We start from the raw sequence: 17,822 nt of genomic DNA on the forward strand, positions 1-17,822 counted from the left end.
CTCTACAATTTTGATACAAAGGTTGTTTTCCTGCATCCAACATGTCAAAAAATCTCCTAGACTCGGGGTTTGGTTCTTCCCCTCTATAATGATCATGTACCATCTGCTCAGTACCTACACCATAATCTATATCCGTTCTAGATTCTTCTAACCTAATATCAGGCTGAGGTTCACTAACAGGCTGAGGTTCGCTAGTACTACCATATTCATAACCAGTTTCCCCATGAAGGTACCAAACTTTATAATTACGTGAAAACCCTTTCATATACAAATGAGTCCAAACATCAAATTCTTTTATAACCTTATTATTATTGCAAGAAGAGCAGGGACATCTTAACATACCACTTTTTGCATCCGGTTGCTGTTGAACAAGCCTCATGAATTCTCCAATCCCTTGAACGTATTCTTCCGTAAGCAAATTGGTGTTCGGATCCAAATGAGGTTTATCCATCCACGAACGATAATAAACTTCTGAAGACATGATTTTCACGGAATTGTTATGACTAAAGAGAATGAAGAGAGAATGAAGTGTGAATGAGTTGAATGAGGAGGGGTTGTATTTATAGGAAATTGCTTACGGACCTCCGACGACTTTCCGACGGAATTCCGACGGATGTAAAGAAGTCCGTCGGAATTCCGTCGGAATTGTCCAATCCCAAACGGCTATACAACGGTCATATGTATTTGTCGGCAACGGTCACATGGTTCGTCGGAATTCCGTCGGAATATACCGATGGAATTCCGACGACTTTGCTATTAATCGGAATGTCGTCGGAATTTCGTCGGAATATACCGACGAACTTCCGACGACTACAACGGTTACATTTTTTATCGGAATGTCGTCGAAAAGTCGTCGGAAAATTCCGACGAACCGTATGTCGTCGGAATTCCGTCGGAAATGGCCGACGGAATTCCGACGACTTAATTTTTTGGGATTTGGTCGGAAATTTGTCAGTATTCCGTCGCAAATGTCCGACGACCTTGGTGTCCGTCGGAAGATCCGTCGGAATTCGGTGTGTTTTCTTGTAGTGATTCAATAAAAATAGGTATACTAATTAATAAAATGTAATAATACCTTTTTGGCTGGAACTGGTATCGAAACTTTGAGGAGGCGTGTTAGAAGTTGAAGTATGAGAAGTGGCTTGTTGTTGAGCCCCGGCGATCCTCGGCTTCTTGGTCCCTGAGGAGGTCGAAGGAGACGAGCCAGCCGTTGTGGGCATGACCTGCCTCTCTCTCCTACGAGCCGCAGAGACCCACGTGCTCTTCACGTGAGTCGAACAATCAAAGCCACGGCTCTTGCAGCACGTCCTGCACCGCCTCTGCTTACACTCTTTCTTGGCCTGGTTACCACAGTCTTGACACGTGGCGGTTCCCGCTGAGCCCGACCCCGAGTTGTTCGAAGTCGAGGCCACCGTCGTACTCTTGAAGTGAAGATACTCCGTCTGGTTGTTGCTGCTGTCATTGTTCTGCCATCTCCGGCTGTTTCCGAGGAAGTTAATGTCGGTGTCCTCCACGATTTGATGCTGCTGCTGCGCCTGAGCCGCTGTGAGAAGAGGAATAACTCCGACGCCAAGCGACGCCGCCGCTGCATTACTGTTAATCTGATCGGATCCTGCTACAAGTCCAACGTTCTGGTGGTGGTGGTACGCCGGAGCAACAAGGTAGACGTCTCTTAGACCGACCATGCCCATCTCCGTCGCCGCCGACGACGGGAGGCTGTAACGGACAGAGGATCCAGGAGGCCATGATGGAACGCCGGCGGCGGCGGAAGCTGAGGCTAAACCACCGTGGACAACGGCGGGACCAGCATTGAAACCAAGAGATAGATCCTCGGTGGCGCGGGAAGATGTCGTTGCCGCCGCCGTCCAGTCCGTGAAGGCACCGGAATCCGACGTCGGTAGATTATGCCTCCTCGTGGTTGCCACAGCTGATATAAATCAAAACCCTAATCTTTACAAATTATAAATACAAAAAAAAAACTAATAGAAATGAATAAAAATTGTTTCTATTCCCTAATAAGTAAACAACACATCACACAAGTCCAATGCATACAACCATAAACCTATAAACGATTCCTTCTTTTATAAAAAAAAATCTACAAAACAAAATCTCTGATGAGCAGAGAAGAAGAAGGATCTTGCAATCTACTGTAACTTTTGACTTTATTTCTTTCTGCTCACAGGAGGAGAAAAAGAACACTGCAACTCTTTACTTTCTTTTGGTTCCTCTCTCTCTCTCTGTGCAAAATCTAACTTTCTCTCTCTAGAAAACCTGATATTATGTTGGTCCTAACAGATGTTTCTTGTGCTATTGGAGCTTCTTCTGGATCTTCTTAAACAATCTCCGATGGGGTTTATTCCCGTTGGATTTCTTAATAAATATATTATATTATTATGTATATATTATATATGTGTAAATAATACATAATATATATGTGTAAATAATTGTGGAGTCTATAATTATTGTGTAAATCCAAAAATAAGGATATTTACCGATTCTTAAAATTTTCTTTTAAGAATCATTATCTATAGGGTTCCACAAAAATTGTGTACCCCACCATTACTTATACATATATAATACTCCATCTGTTTTTTAATGTTACATATTCTAGATTTTTCACACATTTTAATAAAACACATTAAATTTGCATATTTTTTTGTGTTTATCTTTGTTTTATAATTTTAAGCCAATAACAATTCAATAAATGCAATCAAGTTTTTTGAAATTTGCAATTAGTTAATAAAACATGTCTTGAAAATGTAAAAAATAGATCTTTTTAAAACAAAATTTGTTTCTAGAATATGTAATATTAAAAAACAGAAGAAGTATATACATACATATATATAACACGTATATTAAGAATCCCAACGGGAAGAAGGAGATGCCCTTACCTCCCTTAAAAACAATACAATTATGTTTCCTTCTTCTAGATGGTTTCTTGTTGTTCCTGTCTCTCTCTAATAATAATCATCATGGACATCTTGCAGAAAGATAGAGGAAAAATGATTTTTTCTGTTTCTTTCTTATTGAACTTTTTATTTATTAATTCTGGTTCTTACTTATTCATGTTTTTAATAATAATAACTCAAAAATGGCACATGATACCTTCTTCTCCTTTGCTTTTGGATTCTAGCTGAAGTTTTGATCGTTTAAATATTTTTTATTATTCTTTACCAGATGACAAAGTTCACCACCAGCGCTCGTGCGCGTGGCTCCACTTGCCTGTAACCCTTCCCGGTTCTGTTTCCCGAAGAAATGGCTGACCGGTTCACTTATTGATTCGGTATACCACAACGTAAGCATACTTAACCTTTTGATGTATAGCACTAGCTAGGGCTGGCCAAAAACTCCTGGACCAAAATTCCATCTAGTTCGCTTCGAGAAAATGCATTTGAAGTTTCCTAACTATATATATTGACATTATTAGTGTTACTTATCTCTCGGAATGAATTAATATTGCTTATCAGTCGATATATCCTGAAAAACATATAGTAATATATTTTCATCAGAGACATTAATTCAGTTTTAGAAATCACTACAAGAAAACACATGGTTAACGACGAAAATTAACGAAGAAAAACAATCCTCGTAAATTTGCGTCGAGTTTACGACGAATTTACGTGAAAAACTAAAGTCATCGTTATTTCCTCGTAACGTAACGACAAAAATATTTCGTCGTAAAGTGGATGTAACTTTACGAGTATTTTACGAGGAAAAACTATTTCCTCGTAAATACGACGTAAACTTTGCGTGGTATTTACGAGGAAATAGTTTACGTGTATTTAGCGAGAAAATTTTTGAATCCACCAACTTTATAGGTGTTACCCGTTTTTTTTGCCCACCTAATTAATTTTCGTCGTAAATTCATAGCAAAATTACAACTACCAGATTCGAATTTTCCTATAAATATGGATGTTTAAACATCATTTTAAACACACCAACAACAAAAAACGTGAAAGAAAAAAAATGGCTGGCTCCGGGAATATTTACGAGTTGCGGAAGTGGATGTATATGCATAGAGATGCTAACGGGAGAGTGACGAAAGAATACCTTGCGGGTCTGGAGACATTTATGCATCAAGCAGATTCAACACCGCTCGCCCAAGAAAGTGGTAAGATGTTCTGTCCTTGTCGGAAATGCAACAATTCGAAACTGGCAAACCGTGAAAATGTTTGGAAGCATTTAATAAATAGAGGTTTCACGGCAAATTACTATATCTGGTTTCAACATGGAGAAGGTTTTAATTATGATCAGAATGAAGCTAGTAGTAGTAATAGCAATTTTCAGGAAAAAGAACCGGTTGATCATCATTTGCATAATGAACATAGTTACCAGCAGGAGGAGATGGTAGATTATGATAGGGTTCATGATATGGTAGCTGATGCATTCGTAGCTCATGATGGAGATGAAGAACCTAATATAGATGCAAAAAAGTTTTACGAAATGTTAAGCGCGGCGAATCAACCACTTTACAGTGGTTGTAGAGAAGGTCTCTCTAAATTGTCGTTAGCTGCTAGAATGATGAATATTAAAACTGATCACAATCTACCTGAAAGTTGCATGAACGAATGGGCGGACTTGTTTAAAGAGTATTTGCCGGAAGACAATGTGTCTGCTGATTCTTATTATGAGATTCAGAAACTGGTTTATAGCCTTGGGTTGCCTTCGGAGATGATAGATGTTTGCATCGACAACTGCATGATCTATTGGGGAGATGATGAGAAGCTAGAAGAATGTCGATTCTGCAAGAAGCCACGATTCAAGCCGCAAGGACGGGGACGTAATAGGGTACCGTACCAAAGGATGTGGTACCTACCAATTACAGACAGATTGAAAAGATTGTATCAATCAGAGCAGACTGCTGGAAAGATGAGATGGCATGCCGAGCATACTCAGACGGATGGTGAGATGACTCATCCATCAGATGCAAGAGCCTGGAAACATTTCAACAAAGTACATCCAGATTTCGCTAGCAATATCCGGAATGTGTATCTCGGATTATGCACAGATGGATTTAGTCCGTTCGGAATGTCAGGGAGACAATATTCATTGTGGCCAGTCTTTCTTACTCCATACAACCTGCCACCGGAGATGTGCATGCAACGGGAGTTACTATTCTTGACCATATTAATACCTGGTCCGAACCATCCAAAAAGGTCCCTGGATGTTTTCCTACAACCACTGATAAAAGAGTTGAAGGATTTGTGGTCAACAGGGGTGAGGACGTATGACTGTTCAACGAAGACGAATTTTACGATGCGAGCGATGCTTTTGTGGACCATAAGTGATTTCCCTGCCTATGGGATGTTGTCTGGATGGACTACACATGGGAGATTAGCTTGTCCATATTGTAATGGAACGACAGATGCGTTTCAACTGAAGAATGGTAGGAAGACAAGTTGGTTTGATTGTCACCGTCGATTTCTTCCCATTGGCCATCCTTACCGAAGAAACAAGAATTTGTTTAGGCACAAAAGGGTTGTGAGAGACACTCCTCCTCCATATCTAACTGGAGAACAAATTGAAGCGCAAATCGACTACTACGGAGCTAACGAAACAGTTCGTTGGGGTGGTAATTGGCATGTCCCTCGTAATATGCCAGATTCTTACGGTGTTCATCACAACTGGCACAAGAAGAGTATATTTTGGGAGTTGCCATATTGGAAGGATCTTCTTCTGCGCCACAACCTCGATGTGATGCATATAGAGAAGAATTTCTTTGAGAACATCATGAATACAATATTGAATGTCCCAGGGAAGACAAAAGACAACATAAAATCGAGGTTGGACTTGCCGGATATTTGCTCAAGAAGCGAGTTACATATTAAAAGCAATGGACAAGTTCCCGTTCCGATATTCAGATTATCTTCAGAAAAAAAGTCGGTGTTGTTCAACTGGGTGGCATCAGAAGTGAAGTTCCCCGATGGGTATGTTTCGAATCTCTCTAGATGTGTTGAAAAGGGTCAAAAGTTCTCCGGGATGAAGAGTCATGATTGTCATGTATTTATGCAACGACTACTGCCCTTTGCATTTGCGGAGCTACTTCCAACAAACGTACATGAAGCACTTGCAGGTACGTAGTGTATTATATCACAATAATTTACAAAATAATATATGACTAACAATGTGTTTAATTTTTTTTGAATATAAAAGGCATTGGAGCATTTTTCAGGGATCTGAGCACACGCACTCTTAAAGAAGAAGTTGTGGAACAGCTTCAGGAGAACATTCCCATCTTATTGTGCAACTTGGAGAAGATATTTCCTCCCGGATTTTTTGACGTCATGGAGCATCTAGCTGTCCACCTCCCATATGAGGCATTGCTTCGTGGACCTGTACATTACGGATGGATGTATCAGTATGAGCGAGCCATGAAATATTTGAAGGGAAAAGCAAAGAACCTCGCCAAAGTTGAAGGTTCTATAATTGCTGGAAGTTTGACGGAAGAAGTTTCTCACTTCACATCGTACTACTTTGCGTCAAAAGTACGTACACGGAGAAGAGCTCCAAGAAGATATGATGATGGTGGTGTTGCGCCAACATATGCAGTTGCTGGTGTTCCAGACATCTTTAGCCAGATTGGGCGACTCGGTGGGAAGTGTAAAGAGGTTTGGTGGTCGAGTGAAAAGACGCTCATAGTGCACACACCTATATTCTACTCAATTGCGAAGATCCATTGATGCGTTATTTTGAAAGGTAACATATATTGACACTTCGAAACACATATAACTATAATTAATTGTATAATTGCGAGAGATTCATTCCTATAAAATGTGATTTTACAGCCTATTTGTTTCTCAAGTCGAAGAAACATTTCCTGGTATATCCACAAGTGACGTAGACAAAAGGAAAGATCAACACTTCATTAAGTGGTTGCGGAATCAGGTATTAACTAAAACTTTTTTTTCATACATTATCTGTATTTCATTAACATTCTCTTTATTTTTGCAGGTTGATTATGACGACGACGATGCAGATTATCCTAAGTGGTTACACGAAGTAATTCAATCTCCACTTGTAAAGGTCACCACATCACAGATGTATTTCACACGGGGCTATACTTTTCATACATATGACTATGGTAGACAGCGGGCGACCAGTAACTATGGAATATGTGTGAAAGGGGAAACAGATTTCTACGGGATCTTGACGGAGATTATTGAAGTCGAATTTCCAGGGATACTGAAGCTGAAATGCGTCCTCTTCAAATGTGAATGGTTCGACCCCGTCGTCAACAGAGGTGTTCGGTCTAACAAATTCGGTGTAGTTGATGTCAACGGTGGACGAAGGTACAACAAATTCGAGCCTTTCATCTTAGCTTCACAAGCAGACCAAGTTAGCTTCCTTCCATACCCTCGGATGAGAGATTCAGGTATAAATTGGTTAGCAGTGATCAAAGTTACACCTCGAGGACGAATCATCAGTGGAGAAGAACCACCATTGCAAGAAGAACAGATAAATGAAGTCGAGGAACCTGAACAAGAAATTGATGACATCCTTCTCATTGATCCGCATAATCACGAGTACGAAGATCTTACCGATGATGCCACAGACGAAGCTGTTGAAGACGAGTTTAATGAAAATGATGATGTTTCTAGTGATGACGAGAATGTCGATGTATCCGATTGATGTATTTGTTCTATGAATAAGATGAGGGAGTTTGTTTTATGAATAAGATAATGTGAGGTTTGTTTTATGAATAAGGGAATGCTGGGAGTTTGTTTTATGAATAAGCAAATGTGGGATATTGTGGTTTGGAATGGAAATAAAGATGGAGTTTGGAATATATGAAGTAGAAAATAAGGAATATGGGGTTTCGGGTTTTTGGTTTCGGATTTCGGGTTTTGGGTTTTGGGTTTCGGGTTTGGGCTTTCGGGTTTCGGGGTTTGGGGTTCTAGGGATATATGAAGTAGAAAATTAAAGATGGGAGTTTGGAATATATGAAGTAGAAAATTAAAGATGGGGGTTTGGGTTTCGGGTTTCGGGTTTCGGGTTTGGGGTTTCGGGTTTAGGGTATGGGGTTTGGGGGTTGGGGTTTCGGGTTTGGGGTTTAGGGTATGGGGTTTCGGGTTTGGGGTTTCGGGTTTAGGGTATGGGGTTTGGGGGTTGGGGTTTCGGGTTTCGGGTTTCTGATTCTAGGGATTTAAACATAACACTCGTTAATTCCACGTAAGCACAAATCGTCGTAAAGTCCACGTAGGATGAAATCGTCGTAAAGTCCACGCAGGATGAAATCGTCGTAAAGTACACGTAGGATGAAATCGTCGTAAAGTCCACGTAGAATAAAATCGTCGTAAAGTCCACGTAGGGTTAAATCGTCGTAAAAACCACGTAAGACAACGAGGAAATAACGACGAAACTTAAAATTAAATATGAGGTTTGGAATATATGAAGTAGAAAATTAAAGATGGGGGTTTGGAATATATGAAGTAGAAAATAAGGAATATGGGGTTTCGGGTTTCGGGTTTCGGGTTTCGGGTTTGGGGTTTCGGGTTTGGGGTATGGGTTTCGGGTTTCAGGTTTCGGGTTTGGGGTTCTAGGGATATATGAAGTAGAAAATTAAAGATGGGGGTTTGGAATATATGAAGTAGAAAATTAAAGATGGGGGTTTGGAATATATGAAGTAGAAAATTAAAGATGGGGGTTTGGGTTTCGGGTTTCGGGTTTCGAGTTTGGGGTTTCGGGTTTGGGGTTTGGGTTTCGGGTTTGAGGTTTCGGGTTTCGGGGTTGGGGTTTCGGGTTTGGGGTTTCGAGTTTCGGGTTTCGGGTTTGGGGTTTCGGGTTTCGGATTTCGGGTTTCGGGTTTCGGGGTTGGGGTTTCGGGTTTCGGGTTTCGGGTTTGGGGTTGGAATATATGAAGTAGAAAATTAAAGATGGGGGTTTGGAATATATGAAGTAGAAAATAAGGAATCTGGGGTTTAGGGTTTGGGGTTTCGGGTTTCGGAGTTGGGGTTTCGGGTTTGGGGTTTGGGGTTTGGGGTTTGGGGTTTCGGGTTTCGGGTTTGGGGTTCTAGGGATTTAAACATAACACTCGTTAATTCCACGTAGGATGAAATCGTCGTAAAGACCACGTAAAAAGATTTAAACATAAATCACGTTAATTCCATGTAAGAAAAATCGTCGTAAAGTCCACGTAAAAAAAACACTCGTTAATTCCACGTAAGCACAAATCGTCGTAAAGACCACGTAAACGGATTTATACATAAACACGTTAATTCCACGTAAGCACAAATCGTCGTAAATATCTCGTTGTGTACAAACTTGAAAAAAAAAAGAAAAGGAGAAAAATACCAGATTAACATGTGGCAAGACTTCCAGCAATTATAATACGTAAGTCTCGCCCACATGAATTCTAATATCTTCTCCTTTTCCTATTTTTTTCAAATATTTATAATTTGAATAGGATTTTTTTGAGGATTGTGATTTGAGATAAAGTGTGATTTGGGAGTTTGGGTGTGGTTTGAGAGTGAGAGTTGTGGGTATATTTATAGGAAAGTAAGCCTCGTTAATTCCTCGTAAAGTAAATCGTCGTTAATACCACGTATAAAAAAACACGGGCCTTTGTGATTACTCGCAATTTCCTCGTAAAAAAAAAGACGGGCCTTTGTAACTGCTCGCTATTTAGTCGTAAATTTACGACGAATTTGCGACGATATGTAATCTTATATATACACCTGACCGCTCACTCTTTCTTTCCTCTCTACTTCCTCTCTACTTCCTCTCCATTTCGTAGCAATGGTAAGCCTGATTCCTCTCTAATTTGGTTAGTTTAGGATACATTAGGTGGTTAGTATAGGGAATTTAGATAGGTTTGCGGATTTTATGTTATTTAGTGTTGATTAGGTGGATAATGTTGGAAAATATATTGTTGATGTTAATTTCAAAAATTTCATTTTTTTTTCCAGGTTCGAAAAGGAAGACTTACTGCCCATTATAGAGAGATCTTCGGTGAGCCGGGTAGTCGTTTAGACCCGGCCTCTTCTTCCGCTCCCAGTTCTTCGGGCCAGGAGACTGTCCCCGAGACTCAGTACACTCAGAGAGTCTCTGGGTCTACTTCTTCTAGTGCACCATCGGCTCCTCATGTGCCTCCTCCGATGCCTCCTCCTGTGCCTCCTCCGATGGCACCTCCGATGGTCGCTGATATTCATCCTGATCTGATGGTGCCTCCGAGTGCTCCTTACTCGCAGTACACGGTAGAGGACATTCTCAGTCTGCCAGGCAGAGAAGGTTTACCAGTCATCGACCCAGACCGACCGGACGGAACGTTGTGGTATGTTGCATTAATTTTTTTAATTCGTTTAAATATCTTTTATAACATTAAAAAATAATTTATATTTTAAATTTGTATTTTCCAGGTGGGGGGTTGACGGATGTCTTGCATCGGACGTAACCGACACGATCAAGGGTTACTTCTCCATGCCACATCCAAACTGGAGTAAGACGCCTCACTACGTCAGAAAGACGTGGTTCAAAATTTACGCTGTAAGTTTCTATTAATTAATTATATATATTTTAATTTTTTCATGATTTATATATATATACTTTCTAAAAAACTAATTGTTAATTTATTTTTTCCAACAGCAAAAATATAATTGGGCTTTGGGGATCACTGAGAGGGTGAGGAAGAAGTTTAACGCGAAAGCGAAAGTTCGCTTGTTGGACACGGTCTCCAACTGGAAGGGTGACTGGATCGTGAAGGGGTATGAGCGTGGCAAACCCGCTGAGCTCACCACGGAGGTGTGGGATGGCCTCATCCGTTATTGGCGCCTTCCTGATTCGATTAGAATCGCCCAGGCTTGCTCTAACTCCCGTAACACGGTCGATGAGCACGGGAACGGGCCGATGCTTCACACTACGGGCCAAAAACCCCACGCCGGTGTCCGTTTGGAAATGGTAATTAAATATTTTATTAAATAATTTTTTAATAATTATATTAATTTATTCTAACTTTCTTAACTGTTTTTTTAGGCCAAAGAGACGGGACATCTCCCGTCTCTTATGGAACTTTACGAGAGGACCCACAAGAACAAGGCGGGCGTATTTGTAGATGGCAAGTCCGAGCAAATCTACAACGACGTAGTTGCTCGGGTTGAAGACCGCCAGACTCAGCTGACCCAGCAGTCTACCGACGGATTACCCGTCACCTTATCCACACTTGAAGTGGATAAGATTTACGAGGAGGTAAATTTTCAAAAAAATTAACTTTTAATTATTCATTTAATTTAACTTTAAATATTTACTTACAATATTTATTTTTTGTTTTTAAGGTTGTCCCTAAAAAAAAGGGACGGACGTTGGGTATTGGTTCAGTCAATGATGTTCCGAGAGCGACATCGTCTTATGGTCAGCGACGGGATGATGAAGTCACAGAGCTGCGTAGAGAGTCCGCTCAGCTGCGTAACGAGTTGACCGCGACAAAATCTCGTATGGGTGGAGTCGAGGGCTTCTTGGACGTTATTGCGGCCACAAATCCGGAATGGGAGTCCATGTTGAGGAACATGCGACAACAACATCCCATTCATGGCGAGTCATCCGACGACGTACATAACGAGGCGGATGTTACGAGGAGGAGTGATGAATTCTACCGGGCGATGAACGACCCTTAGTTTTTTTTTTGTTGTTGTATTATATAAATTCAAAACTTATTTATTTATAAAATATTTTCATATGAATTTATTTTTATTTTGAATTTTAATTTATTATTAAATTAAATAATTTTAATTATTTTTTAATTATATTTTAAAATTCTGTAAAATAATAAAATCGAAGTAAATTCGTAGCTAAAGTACGACCTCTTTACGTGGAAATCTTACGAGGAAATGACGAGAAACAGTTTACGAGTATTTTACGAGGAATTCTTTACGAGGAAATAACGAGGAAATGTTTACGACTATTTTACGAGGAAATAATTTCGTGGTTGTTACGTGTATTTTGCGAGGAAAATATTTCAAGGTATTTACGTGTAGATTACGAGGAACTGTTTTCGAGTTATTTACGAGGAATTGTAGCGACGTCCTTACGAGGAATTGTAGCGACGTCTTTACGACGAATCGTTCTACTTCGTCTTTACGACGAAATATATTCGTCGCTAAGTTACGACGAATTAGCGAGGAAATATGTGTTACGACGGACGTGTAACGATCAAACACGTTTCCTCGCTAATTCGTCGTAAAGCCTCTTTTGCGACGAATTAGCGAGGAAAACCGCCCTCGTTAAGATTATGTTTTCTTGTAGTGAATACTATTCATATCAGGTGTCTTGAAACCTAATATCCTTTGTTAAGTGGTAGTTCGAGTCAGAATGTGGTCTAAACTCGCTTCTACATGAACTCGAGTCATATTTGAAACAAAATCATTGGCGATGGTCCCGGTCTATTTAGAAACTTGGTGGACGAATTGTTTTAACGGTAGTTTTCACCTCCAGTTAGTAAGAGCAATCTCAATAGGGATTTCTCTACATAAGTTTCTAAAGATACACATATATGTATGTATATAATATTGTTGGATTTTTCGTAAAGTTTAGATACTATTAATTAAAGAATAATATTTATATATACATATATATGGTTTTTTTTTGAGCAAATACATATGTATGTATTTTTAGAAATTTATGTAGAAAACCACCATTAAGGGTGCTCTAAGATCTTGGTTCTAATTACCATGGATAACAAACACAATTAAACTAGTACGCTACCTGTTACAATTAATCTAGTACGCTACCTTAACAGAATTCTCTTTATGATATTCCAAGAAGAAATAAAAGTAAAAAGAAAAAAAAGTACGCTTTGGTTGTCTACCCATTAAAGGTAGTTTTAGGTACGTGGTTCAAATGGCAAACGAAGTTGGGGTACTCTCACTTCTCCACAAACCCTTCGATATCAACTTCCTATATTGAAAATATTTGTGTTACTTATCTCTGGCCTTCATGAATGAATTAAACACAATGCTTTAATTTTGCTTCTCGCGATATATTTTGAAAAACATACAATATTTGTATCAAAGACAGTAGCAATACTATTTAGATCAGATCTCTTGAAACCTATTATTGGTTGTCAAGTGGTAGTTCGAGTCGAAATTAAATGTGGTCTAAACTCGCTTCTACATGAACTCGAGTTATATTTGAAACAAAATCTTTGGAGATGGTCCCGATCTACTTTTATAAAGAAAATTGTGGACCAGTTGTTTTCACCCTGGAGTTAGTCAGATCTTGGTACGAATTGTTTTCACCCTGGAGTTGTTTTCAACCGTAGTTTTCACCCTGGAGTTAGTCAGATCTTGGTACGAATTACATTGGATAACAAAAATATAGTTCTTAGTTATAATATCTGCATATTTATACGTCCGTAACGTTTATTGCGATTAATAAGAAAGAAGGTCGCTTTTGTGTGTTTTCATATACAAAAGTTTTTTTTTTTTTTGAACACCTTCTTATACAAAAGTTTAAGTGGAGAATAATTGGTTTGAGTAATGCACGTGAAAGAACCCATTCAATAAAATGCTCGTCGGTTCCTCCTCCATGCTTTGCGGCCGTCGAATCATTGCCTTTTCTTTTGATGTTTTTGTGCCCGTTTCACCTTTGTGCTAAATTACGTAACCCGACGGTCCTTTTTAGCACAGCCATAAACCCATATTTGTTTTCTAAGATGATGATTAATTGAAGTTTTTATGGTGGAGTTCTTAAAGAAATATAAGAAACCGTCTTTTAATCTTTAACTAAAAAAAATTAGAAAAGTATGCTTTTGTGTTTTACTTGATCTTTTGACTTTTTGCCTAACTGAAATGATACAAAACTGTAAGGTGTTTGATTTCATTGAGTAAATTGTATTCGTAAGCATACCCCTTGTTAGTGTCACTAGAAAAGTAGAAAGTATGCTCGATGTCATTAGGTTATCAAACAAATTAAAACACACTCAAGAAAATGCAAAAGAAAAAATATTGTATATAAAAAAACTTGGAATTAACTCTGTTTTTTTTTCACAACCTAGGAGGTGATCGACTCTTGAACACACTTGAACACAGTGCCGGCTCTTGCCCATGGCAATATGAATATTTGCCATGGATCCATAATTTTTTGTGTTGTTTTAAAGGTCCATTTAATCTGTTAAATTATCAAAAATGCCTATAATTAACCAAACCTAATTTACTTACTGAAAAAACAAAATAAGAAAATAAGAAATATGTATTTTCACAATTAGTTTTGGAATATTTTTTTCTATTTGTTTCGGATCTTAGAGATCAAATTAAAAAAAATGTAGCGAAAAAAAAATATAGAGAATATTTATAAAAGGGTCCTTGAAATATGAACCATTTTATAAATATTTTCTATATCTTTTTAACACACTTGGAATTAACTGTTGAATACGAATCTTTAGAGGTGATTGTGTTAACAAAATAAAAAAAAAATAAAAAATGTAAAGGATTTTACGGAAGTTAACAAAAAAAGTAACAATGCTCTCAAAATAATAAAACCTAGAAAATAAAGCATGTAACAGTAGAGTTATGACAAAGTTAAAGAAAAGGAGCAGAAGGCACGGGGCTCAAGAGATGAAAAAAATGTTTACAATGAACCAAAAGGAAAATCAATAATGGAAGGGAGTCGAGACAAAGACGAATGCTTCTTTGCCTAATCGGCGCAATGTGGCGTGTTGTCTCACTTCTATCCGACATGCGTTGGCCTCACGCGCTTAGTTTCCCCTTTATATACCTCTTTTCTTCTTTTAAGGACCTGTACCCAAACTAGCCCGGTTCATGATAAGGATGACTTAACGGTTTGGTGTTTGGTTTAGCGTCGAATGCATAAGGAAGGGATCGAGTTTTGAGTTTGGCGCACTGCTCTTAGTTCTATATGCTTCTATTTTATGAAGTCAAGTACTCAATGTAAGATACTTATACTGTTTAATGGTTTTGCTAATAGTAGAAGTTAAGTATATCATGCATCTACTGTTGTGGCTTAATTAGTCACTTATACAGCCAAAAATATATATATTACATAATTTGAAGCCGTTGATTAATGATTATGCATCAAGTACGGTCAAGTGGTTTTAGTGCCTTATAGAAGTTATTGCGCTCTGCACCCTAGTTGGGCTTTGTTTGGAAGGATTAGAAGAAGAGAACCCAATCTCTACATAAAAACTTGTAGTAAAATGATTCTCTTAGGATTAACTTATTACAGTTTGAGACTTAAGTTCGATTTTTATTATTTTAAAAATATCTGGATCGTATTCAGACGTGTCAATCTAAACTGTACATCGAAAATTCCTTACTAGTGCATTTGTACCAGCTAGATTGCTATACTCGGATGCAATGAGTATCTCTATATCACTGCTTCTAATAATTTTGGTTCTAAAACGAAAAACATATATAATCATCTTCTTTGTGTGTTTAAAAAAACACACTATACTATAATCTACATTGTACTAAATGATCATTCTATATTTGAAGAGAATAGCCAATGACCAGAGGATTGCATGCGTTTTAGCGTCTCTAAATAAACATGTGAAAAGCACATGTCTCAAGTAGATAGTGGTTCAGCGATTTTAGGGCATAAAAAGGTCGGTCATCCTACGTTGAGTTCGAACAGCCAATTCAAACGGTATTAATTAAACCGCAGGGACGATCCAAAAGGCCCAAACCAATTACAAATCGGGTATTTTACCCAGATGACTGTTTTTGGTAAAACCGTAAAAGTATTCAGTTGAAAATAGATAAACATTAAATAGAAACAAGTGCGAAACCTTCCCTTTACGTATCCTTCCCTCTAAGAGAGAGAGGCACCTGCGTTGACAATAAAATGACACTAGGTAATAATTGCGCAAATTGATCACTAGTTTCGTTATTTTTTAATAAAACGATATTAATATATTTAATCTGGATATCGGTTCGGTTTTAGGTTGTTTTTTTATTTTTAATCTTCTAAAATATAACTATCATTTTAAATCAATATTTATTTGGTTTGTTCAGTTAAAATATTTGATGTTTTTGTTTTTTTTCCTCTGATAATCAAAAATTACTATTATTTATTTGTTTTCATGTTATAAATCTTAGATAGTTGTGATGTCGAACCAATGGTTTCATATTATAGTTTCTAAACGGATAATAATTAAAAAAAAAAAATTATTAACACAAATCATTTTACTACAATTTTGTCGATACTAAAAGAAGCATTAAGAAAAATAATATTTTAACTTGTAAAAAAAATTAGATATTTCAGTCGTGGTAAATATTTAGTTATAAGTTGTTCACGTCAATGTGCACATGTATGTGTATGTAAAAGTATATAAAGATGGTTGATAAATATATAAAGATATTGGTAATTAATATTAAATGATATTTTTTTCAAAATAATACATGAAAAATAAAATTCTTAAAATGAAATTATTTAAAAACAAAAATATTGGAAATTTACATAAACTATAATATATAACTTATAGATAATTCTTTAAATATATGTATATAATATATGCATATAACAGATCAAATTGGATATTTGTTCCTATAAATATTGATATTTGTGATTTGTTTTTTTTTACGGATATTGCATTTTAGTATTTGATTTGCTTCGTAGAGTAATAGATATCTGGATTTTTCAGTTCGAATCAAAACGGATAACGAATCGAATCAAAATTTATGAATAATTTGTCCATGTCTATTCGTAAACAGTAAAATAACTAAAAAAAAACCATGCATGTGAGTTTTATATTAAAAAAAAAGTACAATACATAGTGTGAACATATTTATGTAAAGTTTACCTGATAAGCTTTCTACATGTGATATGTGTCCATTTTGATGTGAACACATTTATTACAATGTTTCTATATGTGTCCAGTTTAGTGTGAACGCATTTATCATAGTGTTTATCGTTTAATATATAAGGGCTTTTATTCGCAATGGAGAAAATTTAAAGTAGCAATCATTATTCAAAGAATTACGAGATACATGGCATGCGTTAAGTTAAAACACTAATTTCAGACACCAAGGCTGCAACTTGATTTACATTTCATGAAATGAAATAATCAATTCTATATAAATTTTTTGACTGCAACTAGATTGTTATTTTTCGAAAAGAATGATATGGAATGACTTAGTCCATTAACTCCATAATTTATTTCACAATTTAAATTGAATATAATAAAATATTCATTCCATCAATTTCACAACCATTCTAAAGAATACAAAGAAAAACATTCATATACATTTCTTTTATAATTTTTATTTTGAATGAACAAAATGAATATATTCAATTTTTAAACTGATTCCATTAATTTTATTCCATCTACTGTATCCCCTTGATTCTATGAAATTGAATATTCAATTAATTTTAAAAGAACTAAACAAAATACAAATCAAAACATGCATTCCACAACAATTATGATAAAAACAAATGAAGCGAATATTTTTTTCATTTTTCTATTACGTTCCGTTTTTCTTGTTACATTTCTCATCGTTCTATTTAGGTTTACAATTATAGCCCAAATTCTGTAGGCCGGGCCTCGTTAACGTTACATAAATACAAACTTATAATGAAGTAATATGTACAACTTTATAACATTGTATGTTAAGGGTTCAAACCCAGGTTAATGTATTTTGTAATTTTATTCCTATTTATGGGATAACAGTTTTTATTATTCTTTAAAGGCAATCCAATACATAGAACTGGCCTGGGAGATAAGTCGTTAGTTGTTTTCTTTAATATATCTTCTCATGCTCAACAAAAAATAATAAACCAAATCATCTTCTCATTTCTGAAGACCATCAAGCGAAGCCATAAAGTATTCAAAGGTTACAACAAATTAACGTGCGAGCAGAGTTGAATTGTCAAGGATG

General features: G+C 37.0%; 1 protein-coding gene across 1 annotated transcript; it reads right to left on the reverse strand.

Annotated features, from left to right (window-relative positions):
• Positions 1–1,055: 1,055 nt before the first annotated feature.
• LOC106379696 (protein LATERAL ROOT PRIMORDIUM 1-like) lies at positions 1,056–3,570 on the reverse strand. The gene has a single exon (XM_048746844.1). The coding sequence runs from the start codon at positions 1,689–1,691 to the stop codon at positions 1,056–1,058; it is 636 nt and encodes a 211-aa protein (XP_048602801.1). The 5' UTR covers positions 1,692–3,570.
• Positions 3,571–17,822: the final 14,252 nt, after the last annotated feature.

The sequence above is a fragment of the Brassica napus genome, chromosome C2 (assembly GCF_020379485.1).
Source record: "Brassica napus cultivar Da-Ae chromosome C2, Da-Ae, whole genome shotgun sequence".
NCBI classification, from domain to species: domain Eukaryota; kingdom Viridiplantae; phylum Streptophyta; class Magnoliopsida; order Brassicales; family Brassicaceae; genus Brassica; species Brassica napus.